This window comes from Terrapene carolina, unplaced genomic scaffold (genome assembly GCF_002925995.2).
Source record: "Terrapene carolina triunguis isolate 2854851 unplaced genomic scaffold, T_m_triunguis-2.0 Scaffold132, whole genome shotgun sequence".
NCBI lineage: Eukaryota > Metazoa > Chordata > Testudines > Emydidae > Terrapene > Terrapene triunguis.
This window is the reverse complement of record NW_020664483.1, coordinates 6,171,743-6,190,477: the sequence shown is the minus strand read 5'-3', so window position 1 is coordinate 6,190,477 and position 18,735 is coordinate 6,171,743. Positions and strand designations below refer to the sequence as shown.

At 41.9% G+C, this 18,735-nt stretch overlaps 2 protein-coding genes across 4 annotated transcripts in view; one reads left to right on the top strand and one right to left on the bottom strand.

Moving 5' to 3' along the window:
* MCM8 (minichromosome maintenance 8 homologous recombination repair factor) overlaps nucleotides 1-17,812 on the bottom strand; it is a 32,538-nt gene extending 14,726 nt beyond the window's left edge. The window contains exons 1-12 of one of the 3 annotated variants that reach the window (XM_026653109.2): nucleotides 17,755-17,808; nucleotides 16,949-17,081; nucleotides 15,615-15,781; nucleotides 15,321-15,395; nucleotides 13,648-13,730; nucleotides 13,341-13,490; nucleotides 11,158-11,261; nucleotides 10,440-10,638; nucleotides 7,055-7,140; nucleotides 2,737-2,888; nucleotides 1,188-1,386; nucleotides 30-60 (exon numbers count right to left, since the gene is read on the bottom strand). In XM_026653109.2, the coding sequence (XP_026508894.1) occupies nucleotides 30-60; nucleotides 1,188-1,386; nucleotides 2,737-2,888; nucleotides 7,055-7,140; nucleotides 10,440-10,638; nucleotides 11,158-11,261; nucleotides 13,341-13,490; nucleotides 13,648-13,730; nucleotides 15,321-15,395; nucleotides 15,615-15,744 (1,209 nt within the window). In that variant the 5' untranslated portion in view covers nucleotides 15,745-15,781; nucleotides 16,949-17,081; nucleotides 17,755-17,808. Of the gene's footprint in view, nucleotides 1-29; nucleotides 61-1,187; nucleotides 1,387-2,736; nucleotides 2,889-7,054; nucleotides 7,141-10,439; nucleotides 10,639-11,157; nucleotides 11,262-13,340; nucleotides 13,491-13,647; nucleotides 13,731-15,320; nucleotides 15,396-15,614; nucleotides 15,782-16,948; nucleotides 17,082-17,754 lie in introns of all 3 variants that reach the window. The other 2 variants (XM_026653108.2, XM_026653110.2) reach the window with 2 other exon arrangements.
* Nucleotides 17,813-18,169: 357 nt separating this feature from the next.
* The window catches only part of TRMT6 (tRNA methyltransferase 6), an 18,463-nt gene continuing 17,897 nt past the window's right edge, over nucleotides 18,170-18,735 (top strand). Inside the window, exon 1 of the mRNA XM_024196503.3 lies at nucleotides 18,170-18,279. Coding sequence (XP_024052271.2) covers nucleotides 18,179-18,279 — 101 coding nt within the window. The 5' untranslated portion in view covers nucleotides 18,170-18,178. The remainder of the gene's footprint in view (nucleotides 18,280-18,735) is intronic.

Genomic DNA, 18,735 nt, shown 5'->3' with positions numbered 1-18,735 from the left:
AATGAAAGCAGAGTTCTAAAATTACTTACCTCATGGCCGTAGATAGTAGGACAAAGTGAGCTGAAAAACCCAAGACATTTGACATTAGTATGTGATTAATACAAAATCTCTTATTACCATTAAATCATAGAATATCAGGGTTGGAAAGGACCTCACGAGGTCATCTAGTCCAACCCCCTGCTCAAGGCAGGACCAATCCCCAGACAGATTTTTACCCCAGTTCCCTAAATGGCCCCCTCAAGGATTGAGCTCAGAACCCTGAGTTTAGCAGGACAATGCTCAAACCACTGAGCTATGATCATTTGTCCCATCTCAATTACAAAATTAGTTTCTCTACTGCAACAAGTTCCCTAGAAATTCACTCTCTTTCCTAATTCCCAACAAAACCAGGGGGTGTTTTTTTTTTAATGCTCTATCAAAGTTCTTGAAATTTTTGGATAGTGAAGCATGCTTGTCATCATAAAGAGAGCAGTACTCCACTTAAATCTGTACACACACACACACAAATGAGAACCTGTTACACCGTGGTTGCTGCACCCCCTCATATCTGGAACAGAACTACTTTTAATCATCATAAGTCTATTGCTCAACTGTGCTGGAGTTTGAAGGAGGTCTTGTATTCCACAGGCTTAGCTGCAGCATCCTGGAATCCTCCAATGGTAACGCATGGTCCTGCATTGTCTGTTTCATGCCCTCAGCTTGGCTCTCATATCCCCTCCCCCAATGCTGCAGAGGCCATAGGCAGAGCATAGAACAAAACAATGCAAGACATGGAAGCTGCCGAGGCAATGGTCTCGGACAACTAAAGAGTGTAGCAGTTGAAAAATAGGGGAAGAGAAGGAGGGCAGAAGGCACGAGATAGCACAGGAGTGAACATGTGTATGTACTTATTTTAAGAACAGTGTTCTTTTGAAGTACAATATTTATATCCTGGGGCAAATGAAAGTTCAACTAGTTAAAACTACAAATGTATTTGATTGACTCCACCTCCCACCCTTGGGCTACAAGAGGGACAGGCACAAGTACACAAGGGTGTACTTCGTTTAGGTTACTTGTCCCAGATTGACTGCTTCGGAGGGATCAAGATGTAAGATAGCAAATAATGAACCACACACTTGAAAGTACAAGAAGGGAAAAGCTGTGGTGCTTTTATATCTAAATTACTAAAGGTGTAAGAGACAACATACTTGACAATTAGCTTGAACAGATTTTCCTCAGCTTGAATCTCTTGAACAGCATAAAGATCTTTAAGTGAAAACTCCATGCATACTCGGTGATTAGTCCCATCTTCAGAATTCATGACTTTTTGTCCTTTACTGTTGCTGACAGAGTTTGCCTCAATGTACAACAGGAACATACATTTGTCATTCTTGTTTCTAGATGCTCCTGTTAGATTACAAAGACTGTCAAAAATAGGAAGCCATGTTTTCATCTAAGTATTGGGGTTATGCACGGGTAGTGATTAAAATAATTCAGAAATATTAAAATCCATGTGCTGCTAATTAAAACTTGGGACATATTTATAATGATAACACAGCAAATTAAAATGTCTAACCCATGATCACAGTTCCTGAATACTGGAAGATATAGCCCTTGAACAATTCAGTGGAAACTATTTTAAACAACTGCTTCCTCAAAGCCTGATAAAAAAACAGGAAAAGCTTCTGGTGACACATTGAGATTCAGAGCTTTATAAAAGGGAAAAGAATGTTGTTTAATTTACTTAAAGTTCAGCACATACTCAAGTGCTTTGCTGGATCAGGGCCTGAATGAAATGCAAGATCAATTTTATTCTATTCAAAATTTTAACCTTGGAGAAACAAAGAGCATTGTGCCTCTCTGAACGGACTACATTTTAAGTGTCTTTAGCCTGATCTAGTATAAAATTAAACAAATACGCTGCACACATACACTATTTTATTCTTAAAACAATTTTTTTAAATAAAAAGACAAGACTTGTAGCAGAAAAGATAGAAAAATGTTGTTAAAAATTAAACGCTATCTGTATCCTTAACAGAAAATTACTGATCTATCATAAAGCAACATGGTTCACAAACTGATTATGACAATTCTTTGTAACATTCTCCATTAAGAGCATTTGTAAGATTTCTTCAAGCAGAGAGAAGCAAACGATGAAAGAATGTGCAGCCATAACAGTTCCCTTAATATTTCTTCTTTAAAAAAATAAATAATAAATAATAATAATAATAATAACAACCATGATAACCACCTCCTTTAAATGAAAGATAAAAAGTGTCAAATGGCTAACCTCAATGAGACTATTCTAGAAACAAATCTGGAAAACGGAATCCATCTCAACACCTTGTTTCCTTTACTACTGTACAGAAGATCTTTCTATCCAACTGACTTTCTAGAACATGAGAAGCCTGTACTGATAGTTGAGACAATTCCTCATCCTTAACAGAGCATGAGTGCTGCTACAAGACATACCCACTGCCGACTGCACCAGACTCAGTTAAGGTCAGGGGATGCTAAGGTGTACACGGCTCTCCTCCCAGTTGGCGTATTTTGTCCTCTCTCTTTTTCACTACAGAGCCTTAACTGTTCAATAGCTTTCCCCTAAACCTTTTATTTATTTCTAAAAAATACAATGAATAAGTGACTTTAGGCTTTGAGAGAAAAATCAACAACTAGAGAACGAAGAGTAAGCTTTTGTTTAGCATTGTGCAAGATACAGAAGGTGATAAGAAAAAATTCAAACCAGATGTATTGTACCTTCTTCGGTGTTTGACACCTTAACAATTCCTGTGATCGTGACCATATCTCCTGGGACACAACTGTCTACAAGATCCTGAATCAGCTCACATTCTATTGTGCGAGGAATTCGACCTGCTTCTCGCTGATCATCTGACATGAGTTCCTGAACCCTAAAATACACACAGCATACCAATGACCAGTCTGCAGTGTTTCTATTTAAAGTCCTCACATTTATGCTTCAAATCAAACATTTTTGATTTGATGAGAAGGGAGAATACAGATTGAGAACATTGGAAATAGTGCTGTTAAAAGAAAGTCAGGAAATTCCAAACGTTTTAAGTGTTTCCAGGACCAGAGACTTAATAAGCACTTCAATTTTTCTTCTGCAAACACTTCAAAACGTATTTCCAAAGAACCTTAACTTTATGAACTCTATATTAAAACGGTCAATTCTACAACTCAGTGAGGTCCAATTACATGTAAATTCAAACTGTAAAAATGTTGTCAGTTTTCAGTAATCTGCATGAGGTGAGCAGGGAAATGCGGATAATGCTAATATTGTGTCTTATTTTCATCCTCTAACTTAAAACAGGGTTTACTGCAATTGGGTCAAGTGTTCAAAAAAATTCATATTAGAGCCATGACAAAGCAAAGAAATCATCCTCCTAAAGGGAGAATTTTGGAGGTGATTATCAGAGAGAGAAATCATAGTTACAATTTTATGAATTTTGGCAGTTTTACGGTAGTAGTCACAAGTATAATCTTGGGTTACAAAACAGCCATGTTGGTTTTCCTACCATCACAGCTTTGTGTGGACAAGCCCTGATGTTTTTCCTGATTGCAGCCTCTAGGTGCTACCAAAATACAAATAATAAATGATAATTTGCACTGTAGGCCACTGTAACTCTTCTATACTTTCCAACATAGATATGAGTGTTACACTGGCTTAAGTGAATTTTCTTTCCCTTTTAAATACATTTACATTTATTTATAAATATATATCCATCCTTTAAATATTCTTTTCCCCCAGTCTTTATCTATCATGGATGATATTAATTTTATAACCTTCAAAATTAAATACACCTCCATCTAAAAAAACCTAAAAACATACAGTGATATTTCAAACAAATTAGACAGTTTTCTTTTAATTGTCTTTTTGCCTATGTTGTATTTTAGTCTTGCTAAATAAACTCTAGGATGTGTATGTAACACTTGTAAGTACCAAAGGTTTCTCTTCTGAGCCCTTCTTTACATGAAATATTAATAGCACCCCCTGGTGCTACTGTTAAGAATCGGTCAGTGCTATGGTACAACTTAATTTTCTAAGGGTTTGTAAATGAAAAAAGAGTGGAATTTGGGGAAAAAGGGGGGGGAGGGGGCTCAACATTAAGATTGTGCTGCTCACAATAACTTGTTTTAAAGTTTTTAATACTCGGATCTGTAAAATTTGGATACAGAATGTCAGCTTGGAAAATATGGACTCTGACCGAAACCTCCAAGACAGGTAAATTCAAGAGTCCCATTTCTCTATACTGACATTTCACCTTTTGTGCCTCTAGCTGTGTTATGGTATTGCTGCACAGAAGCAATGGAACATCATGAACTTTTCTGAGCATGCACTCTGCTGTAATACCGGAGATGGTACGAGTGCAGTGGAAATGGGGGAATAAGTGTTGGTCTCCTTTGAAGTGATTCTGACATGCTATTGTGGGGTGATATCTTTACTGCCTCAGTGATTTCCTTTAATGGGATTGCACAAATCTGTAAGTCTCCTCCAAAGACAAAAAAGTGCCTGTGAACTGGGCAACTGGTTAGGGCTGTATAAGAGTATTTGACTAGAACCACAAAACTACCTGAAGTCAGACTGAAACAGGGTCCTCCTCTTACCTGTGAACATCAGCTCAAGTCCACAAACAATTTTCAGACATGCCCTAACACTGCTCAGAGCCTTAGCGCCCACCCCCAAACCATAATCCATTAGCTGCCACTGCCCACCAACCCAGAAGCCTTAATACTGTTGATTTCAGTGGGGAGGGAACCATGACATGAAACTATCCCTCTCCCTGGTGGAGCCAGCTCCCCCAAATTTCAGCTTTTGGGGGAGAACAGAGGGGTCATTGCTCCCCATCCCCCAATCCGTAAGTCTTAATTATGACTTGCTCCCAACCCCTTACTCCTTCAAGGGGGCAGCAGTAAAGGGGAAAACCTTATCACAGCATGGCTGGGTAAACCATGAGGGCATATAACACCCCCTAAGCCTTACAGTAGTTGCTATCAACCTCTGCAGATGCACCAGCACAGTTGCACTTTTCCTGAGGGGTGGGAAGGTCCCAGAGCTCGGGTTCCAACCCAAGCCCAGAAGTCTACACAGCAATGAAACAGCCCCCCAGCCCAAGCCCCATGGCACAGGCCAGCTGTGGGTTTTTATTTGCTGTATAGACATACCCTTAGGGTCTGCTTTCAGGCTCAGCAAGTGCATAGGAGATAGCCTCCTTTCATAAGTAGGTGTGGAGCACACTAGCTTGTGAATGAGCAGTGCATCCCAGGTGCTGCATACTAGTAGGAAACACTAGTAGGCAAAAGTGGGTCCCTAGAGCAAAGGCTGCAGAGGAGTTGCATGTGAGGCTTTTTCTTGCTTGGAATGGAGAGAGAACAGTTCCTGGAAAAAGTGGAGCAAACGACCTGTGCCCTGAAAAAGTGCCCATAAAGATTACCAGCTGAGACAAGCAAAAAGATCATTTTGGAACCAAATTTGAATCCCTTGAAGCATTTCCTATACTCTGTATTTCAGGTAAAGCAGGAGATCCGGGAACCACCTCTGGCTACTACTATTAGGAGACAGTCTGTACTGTCAGCTGTGTTATGTTCCTGAAGGAGAGACCTAGCCCCTTGCCTGGTGATTGACAGGTCTAATCCTCTCTCTTCAACTTCACAGCAGAGGTAAAGGATAAGAAGAGAGAGCCTAAACAAGGAAGAATTTATTTTAGTCACTAAAGTGAACAGGTAGGCTGATTATACATAGGGAGCAGATCTGTTGCTGAGCAACAAGGTGACATTTTCACAGTCTATTTTTATAAAATAGTAAAATAATCAAATTTTTGTTGTTTCGTCAGTCTTAGTCAGACCCTTAACATTGCTGTAGTTTACTATAAACAGGTTACATTCTTATTCATTTTAAAAGAAGGCAGGGTTACAGCAAGTATAAAATATTACTTCTGAGACACTATACTGATATTAGGAAGGCACAGGATATCAAGTTATTTAGTCCCCCGATAACATCCACCTGTCAGATTACCACAGAAGTTGTCTAACAATGGAGGTACTGTACCAAAAAAACCCCAAACCCACAATGCAAACAAATTAGGACACCAGTTCTGCGAAGACTTACACATATGCTTAATTTCACACACATACAGTGAAATCCTGGCCCCTCTGAAGTCAATGGTGGAATTCCCATTCACTTCAATGGGGCCAGGATTTCACCCTGTGAGTAGTCCCATTGAAGTCAACCCACAAATGCATAAAATTCAGCTGTGCTGGAATAGGGCCTAAGAGCTTTTCCAAATACTATGCTACTTAACTTTACATCCGTTCTAAAAAAAATTGTAAAAAATCAATTCCAGAAATAGTTTTGATTAGTTTAGACTAGAAGGAACAGTTGACGTTTATATTATTTATTTCTATTGCAGTAATACCTAAGGGCCCCATTTTTTCTATTCTTGTACAAATAAAAGACAGCAAGCCAGTCCCTGCCACAGATAGCTCACAATTTAAGGTACTGTATATTTACTTTATTAGATGTAGAAAGCAGAAAGATAGGGAAACAATTTAAGTATGTGTACTTCATTCCTATTCGGATTAGCTTGTGTTTTTTTCAATACAACTTTAAACCAAGATTTTGACACTAAAATTCAATACAACTCATTCAGCTCTCTCAGTTGACAGCTGTCATGTAACAATGCCCTGCTAGCCAACCATTGTGATGTTTTCCTTACAGCTCATTCATTACAGAAGGTAATTTATAATGGATGTGATCACATTTATAGAATGGATGCGATCATGTTCACAGCATGACCTGAAACAGTTCACAATGAAGCCATAGTCGAGATAAGAAGAATTTCAATGAACCTATTATATTGAGTAGGGACAATATATAATGTGGAATAGTGCTTTGGTGAAACAATTATTTTGTAGCATATTCTTTTGATCAATGCTTCTTTTTACACAATGGATAATATGAATAAAAATGCACATTTGCTTTAATAATGTGATATCCTTTCAAATCTGTTAAACCAAATTTGTTTGTGAAAGGAACAGACACTCTAAGGTTGCTTACTTAATAGACTGCCAGTCCACCGTAATTGTTAAAGGAGAGCTTCTATCTGCAGCGAATGATCGTCCATGGCACTCAGGCAGAGGACACTGTAACAGTATGAATTCGTGGTCAGGATTGACAAAGAAAATTATTCTCTTTATTACAATAGTTTAAGGTGCCTAATTTGATTTTGAAAAACAACAGTACTCTGTGTGCAGCTCATTAGCAGCATATAAAAAGAAAACCTACAGTTAAGCTTAGATTAGGGATACCAACTGGCATGGGTATAATTAATGGAAACCTGTCACACAAACAGTCGTTTAAACACCTAGCATTAGAATAGATTCATAGATTCTAGGACTGGAAGGGACCTCGAGAGATCATCGAGTCCAATCCCCTGCCCTCATGGCAGGACCAAATACTGTCTAGACCATCCCGGATAGACATTTATCTAACCTACTCTTAAATATCTCCAGAGATGGAGATTCCACAACCTCCCTAGGCAATTTATTCCAGTATTCATAGATCATAAAATCGTAGAACTGGAAGGGACCTTGAGAGGTCATCTAGTCCAGTCCCCTGAACTCAAGGCAGGACTAAGTATTATCTAGACCATCCCTGACAGATGTTTGTCCAACCTGCTCTTAAAAATATGGAGATTCTACCACCTCCCTAAGCAATTTATTCCAGTGCTTAACCACTCTGACAGTTAGGAAGTTTTTCCTAATGTCCAACCTAAACCGCCCTTGCTGCAATTTAAGCCCATTGCTTCTTGTCCTATCCTCAGAGGTTAAGAAGAACAATTTTTCTCCCTCCTCCTTGTAACAACCTTTTATGTACTTGAAAACTGTTATCATGTCCCCTCTCATCTTCTCTTCTCCAGACTAAACAAACCCAAGTTTTTCAATCTTCCCTCATAGGTCATGTTTTTTAGACCTTTAGTCATTTTTGTTGCTCTTCTCTGGACTTTCTCCAATTTGTCCACATCTTTCCTGAAATGTGGCACTCAGAACTGGACACGATACTCCAGTTGAGGCCTAATCAGAGCAGAGTAGAGCGGAAGAATTACTTCTCGTGTCTTGCTTACAATACTCCTGCTAATACATCCCAGAATGATGTTAGCTTTTGTCCTTATTGAATTTCATCCTATTTATTTTCAGACCATTTCTCCAGTTTGTCCAGATCATTTTGAATTTTAATCCTATCCTTCAAAGCACTTGCAACCCCTCCCAGCTTGGTATCGTCCGCAAGCTTTATAAGTGTACTCTCTATGCCATTATCTAAATCAATGATGAAGATATTGAACAGAACCGGGCCAGAACCGATCTTAACTCCTAGGCACTAGGGGAAAAAAAGTGTTAATCCTCAATCTTTTGTGTCTGTTACTGTTATTTTCAGGTCCCCTCAGAGGAGAAAATTTCTCACTTGGTCACATAATAATACTACTAGACAGTTACCTCGTTATTATTTTGTATATATATCTTGTGGGGTCTTAGATCAAGCTAGGAAGAATAACAAAACTGAAATACAAAATCCTGGAGAGAGCAGGTCAAAAGTTTTCTATTGGAAAATGCTGATTCAACAAAATCAAAATGTTCTATGCAAACATGTTGGTTCCATCTAAAGTTTAGACAGAAACCAAGTGCATGGTTTCCTGGAAACCTGCCTGCCTGCTACTCCTTAGTTCCTTGACAGCCTGCTGGGGAACCGGGGCTTCCCAGACTGCAAGCCTGGCAGACTACAGTGGAACCCTGCTATAACGCGATCATTGGGGTCCAAAAAATTCAATCGCGATAAATGTGGGGTCGCGTTATAGCGGAGTTCCACTGTACTTGTGTTCAGCTTCCGCGCCCTGGCTAGGGGGAGGGAGGGAGGGAGCGGGGGGAGAGAGAGAAGGGGGATGGCCAGGGCTTCCTTCAGCTGGGGCGCTGGCCACTCGGCCCCTCCTGCCGCCAGGGCCGGCAGGTCCCGATTCCTGGGGCGGCACTTGGGATTGCCGGCTGGGGCAGGGGGGCCGCGGGGCTGGCCGCGCTCCGGCCGGAGGTCCTGCCAGGGGAGTGGGGCCCCCGAAGACGACCGCCGCCGGCCTGCCGCGCCGACTGCCAGGAGGGCTCCATGCCACTCTGCAGCCCGCTCCCAGCAGGGCACTCCCCTCCTCCGCGCTGCCGCCCCCTACATCGGTCGGCGGGGAGGGAAGGACGCGGGCTGGAGCGGGCCCTGCCGGGGACAGAGGTGAGAACCCCAGGGGCCCGCCGGGGCTGCAGGGAGAGTTGCTCCTGCTGCAGCCGCTGGGGCATGGATCCCAAACGCCCCAAGCCTGCTGCAGCCGCCGGGGCCAGACTCACCCAGCGTTATAAACGAATTTGCGTTATCACGGGGCGCCTTATAGCGGGGTTCCAGTGTACCACATTCACCAGCTCCATGAGGTATTCACAGCCAAAACAAAACCAAAAACAATAACAAAACCTCACAGCAGCAAGTCTTAGAGCCCAGGTCTGCAGACTCAGGTTGGCATTGCAGTGCTAAAAATAGCCATGCAGACATTCTGGCTCGGGCTGGAGCTCAGGCTCTGAAACCCACCCCCGCCTCCCCAGGCTTCAGAGGCTGAGCTCTAGCCCAAGCATGAACATCTACCCGGCTATTTTTAGCACCATAGCACAAGTTCCATGAGCCCAAGTCTGTAGACCCAGGCTCTGAGAACCGCTGCTGCAGGTGTTTTTTTTGCAGTGTAGACACACCCATGGGCTACTCAGGCTCTGCAGCTGGCCAGCTCCTGGGCTACCCAACTCACTGCCTCCTGGGCAACTAGCCAGCCAGAAAGTCTGTGGTGGGCAGCCGGCAAACTGAAAAAAATCCATTTGGTAGTCCCAAAATGGAATTTTTCTGGAAAATCCCTTTCTGCAGAAAGATTTCAATTTTTACTTTTCATCCCAATTTGGGGCAAACTTTTTTTTTTTTTGAAATTTTTTCACATGAAGGGAGTTACATTTTCCAGCCAGCTCTAGTCCTAGATAAAACTGCTAAATACAGTCAGAACACTAAATAGCCCTTTCTAAAACGGGATGGGGGTGGGTTCAGGGAGAGGAGAAGAGAGGAATTATTTTAAATTTGTGGAAGTTTCTATACTTTTGGTTTTCCATTTTAAATGGCACCCAAAATCAAGGAAATTTTTTTTTTTTTTTAAATCCGTTCGTAACATGATGAAGACTTACAGTAACATTGGGATGTACAGTGATTTTTGTGGATCACTAACTTATTCTAACTTTGCTGAAGTATTAAATCCATTTCATCCCTCTTTAAATACTATAACTATTTTTTAAAATCTAAACACCACGTGTTGACAGTTTCCAAATACAGAAGATAGCAAAGGGGAGGAAAATTTTAAGATAAAAGTATTTTAAATTACCTTTGTGGGAAGGGAATATTTTCCATCAGGCAGAGGAAAACTCTGAATATACCCACATGTGCTGCATATAAAGGCCATCTTGGTGCATAGAGGTTTAATGTTGCTGACACGCACGACAGTGCCACGCAGGGCAACATACTTCCCATAATAATTAGCCCGAACATTCTTCAGTTGAGTCAATGGGTCATAGTTGTACACCCTAAATAAAAAGGTTGCCACACAACTTTAAAACTCTTGTTATCCTTAAAGAACAAAAATATTGTTATCAAATATGCATGTATGTACTAAACACTAATAGAGATACAGCCAGATGAAAGGTTTGATGAACAGAAGACAAATCTAATATTTTATTGTAAATCTAACCTCTCCCCAGAATACATGACACAACTGTTAACTCCTATTACCCTAAGAGGAAGTGAAGGCTGCCCAGTCAAATTCTAACGTTCAGAATTCCCAAACTATAAGAGAATACATAGTATACACAGCTTTCATTATTCTTAACAAACACTCTTAGGTCTCATTTACTCTCTAGAAACTACCATATATGGGAACCCTGTAATAATACAGTAAACCCCAGCCACGGTTTAACACATATTTCAGTCTTGCAGCACAGAAAGGACCAACGTTTGATGGCAATTTTCCATAAGAGTTTCTTACTCTCTCTGGGCAAATGAATCTTTCAAATCCTAATAGAGAATTAATACAAAACATCCTTTACCTTGCATGAATATGTGGCACATTTATTATAGGTTCTTCATCAATTGGTAATCCTTCTTGTTCCTGTAGTTCAGCTGCATACCTTTCCAGGTCCTTAGTTAATACCTAGATAGACAAGAAAAAATAAACACAGGCTAGGAAGAACCAGCTCCAAGGAATGGGTAATAGTATTTATTGAAGTGTTCTCCTTTAACATGCTGCTCTCCTCCCTGGGTTTGGCATGATAGTTCATTTGCAGTTGAGCTTTGCTACATTATCCTGCAGTTTTAAGCCCCTACACAACTCTGCAGAAGGTCTCATTGACTATTAAGCCCAACCAAGGGGATTATTTTACTGCTTTTGTACTTTTCCATTTGACAACCATAGATTTTCCTTCCATATTTTACATGGATCTTAAATTAACATCTTTGTTTTTAATTAAAAAAAAAAGGAATGCATTGTACCCTTATCAATGGATTGGTGATTGATCAATATTTATTAATTAATCAATCTCTTTGACCGCAGTAGTCAAAAAAGGTTTGGTCTCCTGAGGACTACAGCATAAGGAATATTATCAGCATCACTAAAATAAGAGACCCTACAAGCGCATGAGAAACAATTCCAATTTGTCACAAGTCCCTTTATTAACAAATCCACTAAGCAGATAAACAATCCCACAGCACTGAAATATGATAGCAGATAGACGGTGCAAAGTGTTTAGCCCTATGATTTGCATTGCTCACATCTCCCACTGGGAGATCCTAGAGTGCCCATCATTATCTTCCTCCTCATCATCGTTATCATCATCTGTGGCTGTCATCTTGGCATTGCCCAATGCATCTACTCCCAGCACACAGGCGAGGCAACACCTTTTTATTCTGAGTTCTGTTTATGCCTGCTAAGGTTCATACATATGCATATAGGTTCCAACCCCCTTTTCCTTATCCATACTTCCACACCCCACTAATTTAGGGGTGTTCTGTTTCTCATTGGCTATCCCTTTAGCTCCCCTTATTCTCATTAACATCTATGTCAATGGGGTATCATAGCAACTTGAGGTTATAACAGAATCCTGCAAAATGTTACTATCTGGCATCTTGCAGTATTAAATGGCACATTGTACCATATTTTTCAGTCTATTGCTGCATAGTTTCCAAAACATCAGCACTTAACACATCTTTTATTGTAATCTTACACTTTACTAATACAAGGTTATCTATCTTCCGGTCAACTAATCATGCCAACGGCCTTGTTTGGCTAAGGACTATAGCCTCACTGTTACAATATTAATAAATACTTATATTTCACCTCTATAGCCTAAAAATACTTGGTATCTTTTTTCTTGGCTACTGCACAGAGTAACCTCCAATTCTAAACTATGTGCATGTACTGATATAATTAATGTCAGCATATCTGTCAGCATATTTGCTGCTACTGCAGAACCAGCATAAGGTGGCTAGGACTTTTTAAAGCACAAGACTGAGAGCCAGGAGATCTAGGGTCTGTTCACTGGTTTCCTATGTGACTTTGAACAAGTACTTTAACATCTGTGACTCAGTGTCCCGTTTTAAAAAATGGGAATTAAAAAAAAAAAAAATATAGAGAGTTGTTATGAGGCATAGCTCACTAAGCCCAAAGTATTATCAAGATATGATTTTGTAAGACACACAACAATGGTGCAGAGAGGAAGAGGGTTGTTGTTGGTTTTTGTTTTTTTTTTTGGGGGGGGGGGGGGGGGGTGTCAGTGAAGCAGCAGATTTTTAAAAGTCAGAAAACCTGCATATTTAACATTTGGAGGACTTACTTCTTCTACTTCTACTCATAACAATTGTAAATTAGGTCAAATTTTTGGCCCAGAAAACTTGATGCATTAAATTAAACTGTTTAATCTTTAAAAGGTAAGGCCCCAATCCTGCAAAATGTACTTGGGCTTCACATCTTTTGAAAGCCACACACTTCAAAACTATCAACCTTTAAGAATAAACTAAGTTTTTTAGAAGTCACTATTTCTAAATGTAATAAAGAATTTAAAAACACCAATTGAAACTTTCGTAGCTATAGTAATTATACATTTGTTTCTGGTTAAAAACCCTTCTGACAGTGAGAATTGGTCTTCCATATAAATATGGTTTAAAACTTAAAGTACAAGCCATAATTACATACATACATCCTACTACTTAACATCTATTTGGAGTCCATATTTACCTGATGTATTGCCAAACCCATGCAGTCCAGTATTTTCTGAGGCATATCCCTTAAATCAGTAGATATACTTGGTATCAATTCAATTAACTCTTTATCTTGTATCAGCTCTTTGTAATCCACAAGAATACTCCCTTTTCTTTCTATTTCATCCTACAAAACATTTCAAGTTATAAAACACATTTCATTCTGAGATAAAACAAAAGATTTTGATTAATATTATTCTTGAGATACTGTAGTTGAAATATAGACAGAAGAAAATATATACAGATCTATTATGCTATTGTAGCAACAGTTGTGGGTATCTTACCTTATCATAAAGTTCAATGTGACGTGTAAAAAACTTTTCAAATGCTTGAATCTTCTGGACAAATGGAGAGCTGCCATCATAAGCTAATCAGATACACATCGCATTAGTACTTAACCCAAAAATAATTATGGACATCAACACATCATATGCTTTATTTGTAGCTAGAATTTATTATAGAAACCAATTCATCCATTAAAGACATTGATTTTAGAAAAATGGGTATTTAAATAATCCTTCTTTCACATACATTTTACCCTCCATGGTTTTTGCACCTTTCTCTCAAGCATCTACAGCACAGCCACCTTCCTTCAAAGGACTGGATAGAATAATTTCTCGAGTTTATCACAATACAATTAGAGTTAATGAGACAGAAAAGAAAGGAAAGTTGGGTGGGGAAGGGATGCCAACTGTACCAACTTGTAAGACATAGCCCTATAAGAAGATATGGTCATATCAGGTCTTATGCCATCATGATGATGTCTTGCAGCATTTCACAGGACTGGTAGAATAGGTTAAGGTTGCCTTTCCTAGAAAGGGTGATATTTTTCCCCATTATGTTGTTTGTGTGCCAAGATTGGGGAATGTCTCAGTAATACTCCTGTTCTTCTAAGTTAAGAACTATGAGGATACATACTTTTAGCCAGGATGATGTGGGATCAATCCTCAAAGCAAAGGAGGCAAAATTTAATGGAAGGGGTATTTTAATGCTTCTGAGTTGTGGGGTGCAGATGGCTGTCCATGTGGGGGACTATCATGAGGCAGGACCAACAGAAGGCTGATGGTGAGGCATTACAGTAAGTAATTGCATCTCCAGCAGACTGCAGATTTAGTATGATTTGTGAACTGCAATCCAATTATTGAGCATCAGAATTTGTTGAATATTTTGGCTTGCGTTTAACATAGGTTGGATGAAGATGGAGCGCATTTTACATTGTACAACACTCATTTCCAAGCCTTTGCCCACACAGAGATTACAAGTTGTTCATTCAAATTTATGGGATATGGGAGAAGATTTATGGGATATGGGAGAAGATGAGCAGTAGATAACACTTAGTCACTGGCAACACTGGCCAGCAGTCCATCTGATTTGGAGATAGAGTCCTTGAGTGAGAGTATGTAGCTCTTTCAGGGTCTGTATACACTCCAGGATCTTCTCCATTAGCTATTGTGGTATTTCAAAGGTGTTGTCACAGCAGCCAACTCAAAGGATCCTGGAGAGCAACCAAGACCCAAAATCACTGGCTTGGATGGAAATCACAAAGCTACTTAAGATTAATTAGAGCTTCAGATCAGCAAAGGCTAAGATTGCAAAAAAGGGCAGAAAAAAGGAGGATTCGCTCATGTCTCCCTCCATTTTTAGAAGACCAAATTATTTACATTTTTAGTTACCATCTTCCTCTACTGCACCTTAAAAAAAGGTTTTAAAAAGGATCTAAGAATGAACTGGTTTCAGAGTGGTAGCCGTGTTAGTCTGTACCAGCAAAAACAACAAGGAGTTCTTGTGGCACCTTAGAGACTAACAAACTAACAAGGACTCCTCGTTGTTGTTGTTTTTAAGAATGAACTGTAATGTCACTCATTTCTTCAACCCTCTAATCTATTTTCCCTCCTATAATACACAAATCTAGGGGGGAAAGGGAGGTAAAATATTTATTCTAAATTATTTAATATACCTTCAGAGAAATAAAGCTTCCAGCCTTTATATGGAGTAATCTGATCCAATGTTGACTGAATTAATCGAGGTTGTGCTGAAAAGTATGAAAATAAGATTGGTTAAAGCAGTGTAAGTACAGTAGCATCTCAAACTTTGTCAGTTTTACTTATTTACTGTTTAGAGCACTAGTAAGTAAACAGCTGCAGCTGTTGCACACAAGAGCAGGTAAACATGCACTGCTGCTTTAAAATGCTCGATCATTGTATTCTAGCATCAGAGATTAATGATAATCTGTTATGTAGAACCAATTTACCAGACTCAGACTTTCCAGTGTTTCTTTTCCAGTCTCTTCCTCCGTCTCCTCTGCCTCGCCATCTTCCTCTCCAGCCTTGAAAGCCACCTCTTCCTCGTCCAGACCCTTTACCTCTTAATTCGTTACTCATGTTACCATGTGACTGAATTTGCAAACTGTGGATTAAACTGAGAGGGTAAGACTGTCAATGAAGATTTATAGTAATAATTTATGGTGATTATAATAATTTAACTAAGAGTTATTAGTACATTGTCATTTATTTTTTTAGAAGAGAGGACCAGCCATATGTGGAACGAGTTCAGGATCCTCCCTTCTCAAAACAACAGGTGATGGAAGTACGATTGGCTACATACTCACAGTGGGTGTGAGGTTAACTTTTCAAATTCTATAAAACATTGGCTGGCTGCCCAGCCTCCTCATAACAAATAGGGATTGCAAGTGCAGAATGTATTTTTTCTTATTTATACTCTCTAGTACACCTCTACCCCGATATAACGCAACCCGATATAACACGAATTCAGATATAACGCGGTAAATCAGCACTCCGGGGGGGGAGGGGGCTGCGCACTCCGGTGGATCAAAGCAAGTTCGATATAACACGGTTTCACCTATAATGTGGTAAGATTTTTTGGCTCCCGAGGACAGCGTTCTATCGAGGTAGAGGTGTACTTTCAACTAGAGTTGGAATCTATCTAGGTTCTGAAATACCATGAAGATATGGATCATGTAAATGCCTTTCTCTTACGTATAGATTGGTTTGGGGGATAAAGAGCTGTGCACACACACCCAGACCCCCCATGCAGACATAAGAAAATATACAGCAGTGTTTCCCTAATATGATAGGTCTTCTCCATTCTTATATGCTTTGATGAGCAGTAAATAGATAACGTTGACATTTAAAGTAACACCAGTGGCATCTGAGGTAGCACGCATTGAAATGCAAGGGGCAATTCACCCCTCAGTGCTTTTTCAGGCTCTCTGCAAACTCAGGCAGATGTATCAGATGATTACATTTGCTTCATGTTTTGGAAGTTTTCTTTGCGACCACAACAAATAGAAACTGGCTTTTTTTTTTTTTAAATGAAAAATGGAACTCCAGAAAACAATTTAGAAACCGGTCTGCTCACTTCCACTCTGAACAAATCTTTTGTGACCCATCCTACACTTTAAGAAACACTGATCTAAAGTCACAAGATCCTGTTATCCTAACCTAAACAGAAGACAAAGGCTAGGCATCTTTGTTCTGGACATGGACTGATGAATTCAAGTTCCTAAATCCTGTGACCGGATGCTCTTAAAGGAGAATTGAGATAAGGAAATAAGTGTTCATTTACCATGAACAGGAAAGTTGTCATACAGGAACATTTAGTAACTGGTTTTCTTATGACATGGCCATTACTTGTGGAAGCCTTGGTCACTTCTACTCATTTAATCCCTATAAATATTTACCCGGATGTTTTGTTAGACCTGCAAATAAAATAAATCTATTTAATTACACACACACCACTACCCCTTGTTGCATCCCACCTGCAGCACAGCCAACTCTCAGTATAGCCTGGAGGATAATGATCAGATGAGCGTTTCTGGGTTTATTAGGGTAAGGCCAGCTGTGGCACAGGAACACGGGTGCTTCCTAGACGGATGGAACGGTTTTCTTCTGTCAGGAGAGATGACTCACCGCTCTGGCAGTTGCTAGGTCAAGGGAAGAATCATCCATCCCAGCGGTTAGGTTGGGGGTTAGGTGGAACTGATCACAGTGCTCAGGGCACAGGCTTTTTCACAGCTCCCAGCAGGGGAGCTAGATTTAGGTGCAGGCCAGGCCTCTGAGCACCGAGGCTAGCCCCCCTATTTGCCCAGGAAGAACGTGGCCCAAGTGCAGCCCCAAGGCCCCGAGCCCCATGGACAGGGCCGCCCCAGATCTGTTCAGTAAGATCCCAGCACCCAGGCCTGGCGCCGGCTGCCAAGCAGGCACTAAGCAGAGGCCTGGCACTGGGAGGCTGCTCCCAGCCCCAACGCGAGGGGGTTGCCTCCGCGGGTGTCACAGGCCGGCCGGCCAGCGGGTGCTGCTCGCGGAGTGACCCGCGTGTCTCGCGCGGAACCCCCGCAGCAGACGGGAGACATGCAGCGGCCCGGAACTCACCGTAGCACCTGCTGTGCCAGGCCAATTGATATACCTTCGCCATTCTATTTTGGCGCCAGCTTTGTGTTATTTCCGCTTCCGGTACTAACACCAATCACAGGGTCGGGTTGGGTCGATGCCCCGCCCCACCACGTTGCCATGGTTACAGCAAGGGACTCCCCGCCCTCTTCCACTGGTTAAGGGAGGCCTCATCTGCCAAGGCCTAGTGCGCTGCATGTCACGTGATATTCCCTCCCCCCCCCCCGCTGAGAGAAACAACGCTGCGCCTGCGCACCCGGCCGCCGCCAATGAGAACGTAGGTCCGGGTTCGCAGCGCGTGCGCAGTGCGGGTCCCCACCGGAAGTGGCAGGAGGGCCCAGCAGGCAGGCAGGCAGGTGGCACAGGGAACCGGCAACGGCCGAGTGGGGGACGCGCGCGCGGGGCCATGGAAGAGAGCGCGAAACCAGGTCTGCGCATCTGCGAGGGGGACTGCGCCGTGCTCAAGCGGGACGAGGTCTTCAAGGCGGTGCTCGTGCTGAGGCGGAGGTGAGGGCGGGCGAGCGGCCGGGCCGGATCGGGTCCCGCTCCCTCACCCGGGCAGCCCTGTTCCCTGCTGTGGCTGTCCCGGCATCGCCCCCGCTGTGGCGCCGCGGGGCGCGACTGAGCCTGGGCCGCCGCCTGGGCGAGGAGCTCCCCTCAGCGCGGCTCCGTGTCCAGCGGTCCCGGGGGCTCCCGACGGGGCCCGCGGCGGCAGAGCCCCGTGCCGCTGTGCTCAGCGCCGTGCGGTGCTGGCGGGTCGCTGTGTCCATTGGCCCCTCAATGACCAGTCTGGCCGGCCCAGCTCCTGGGTGGGACGCTTCCTTCGGCTTACCCCAGGGCGGAAGGGACGCAATGAACAGAAGCGCGTGTTACTTTCTGTGTAGTGTAGTCAATAAATGTATCTCTTCCCTGTTGTCCTGTGTCTGTTTCCTCTCTCTCATCCTCCCCGCCCTGTATCTCTTC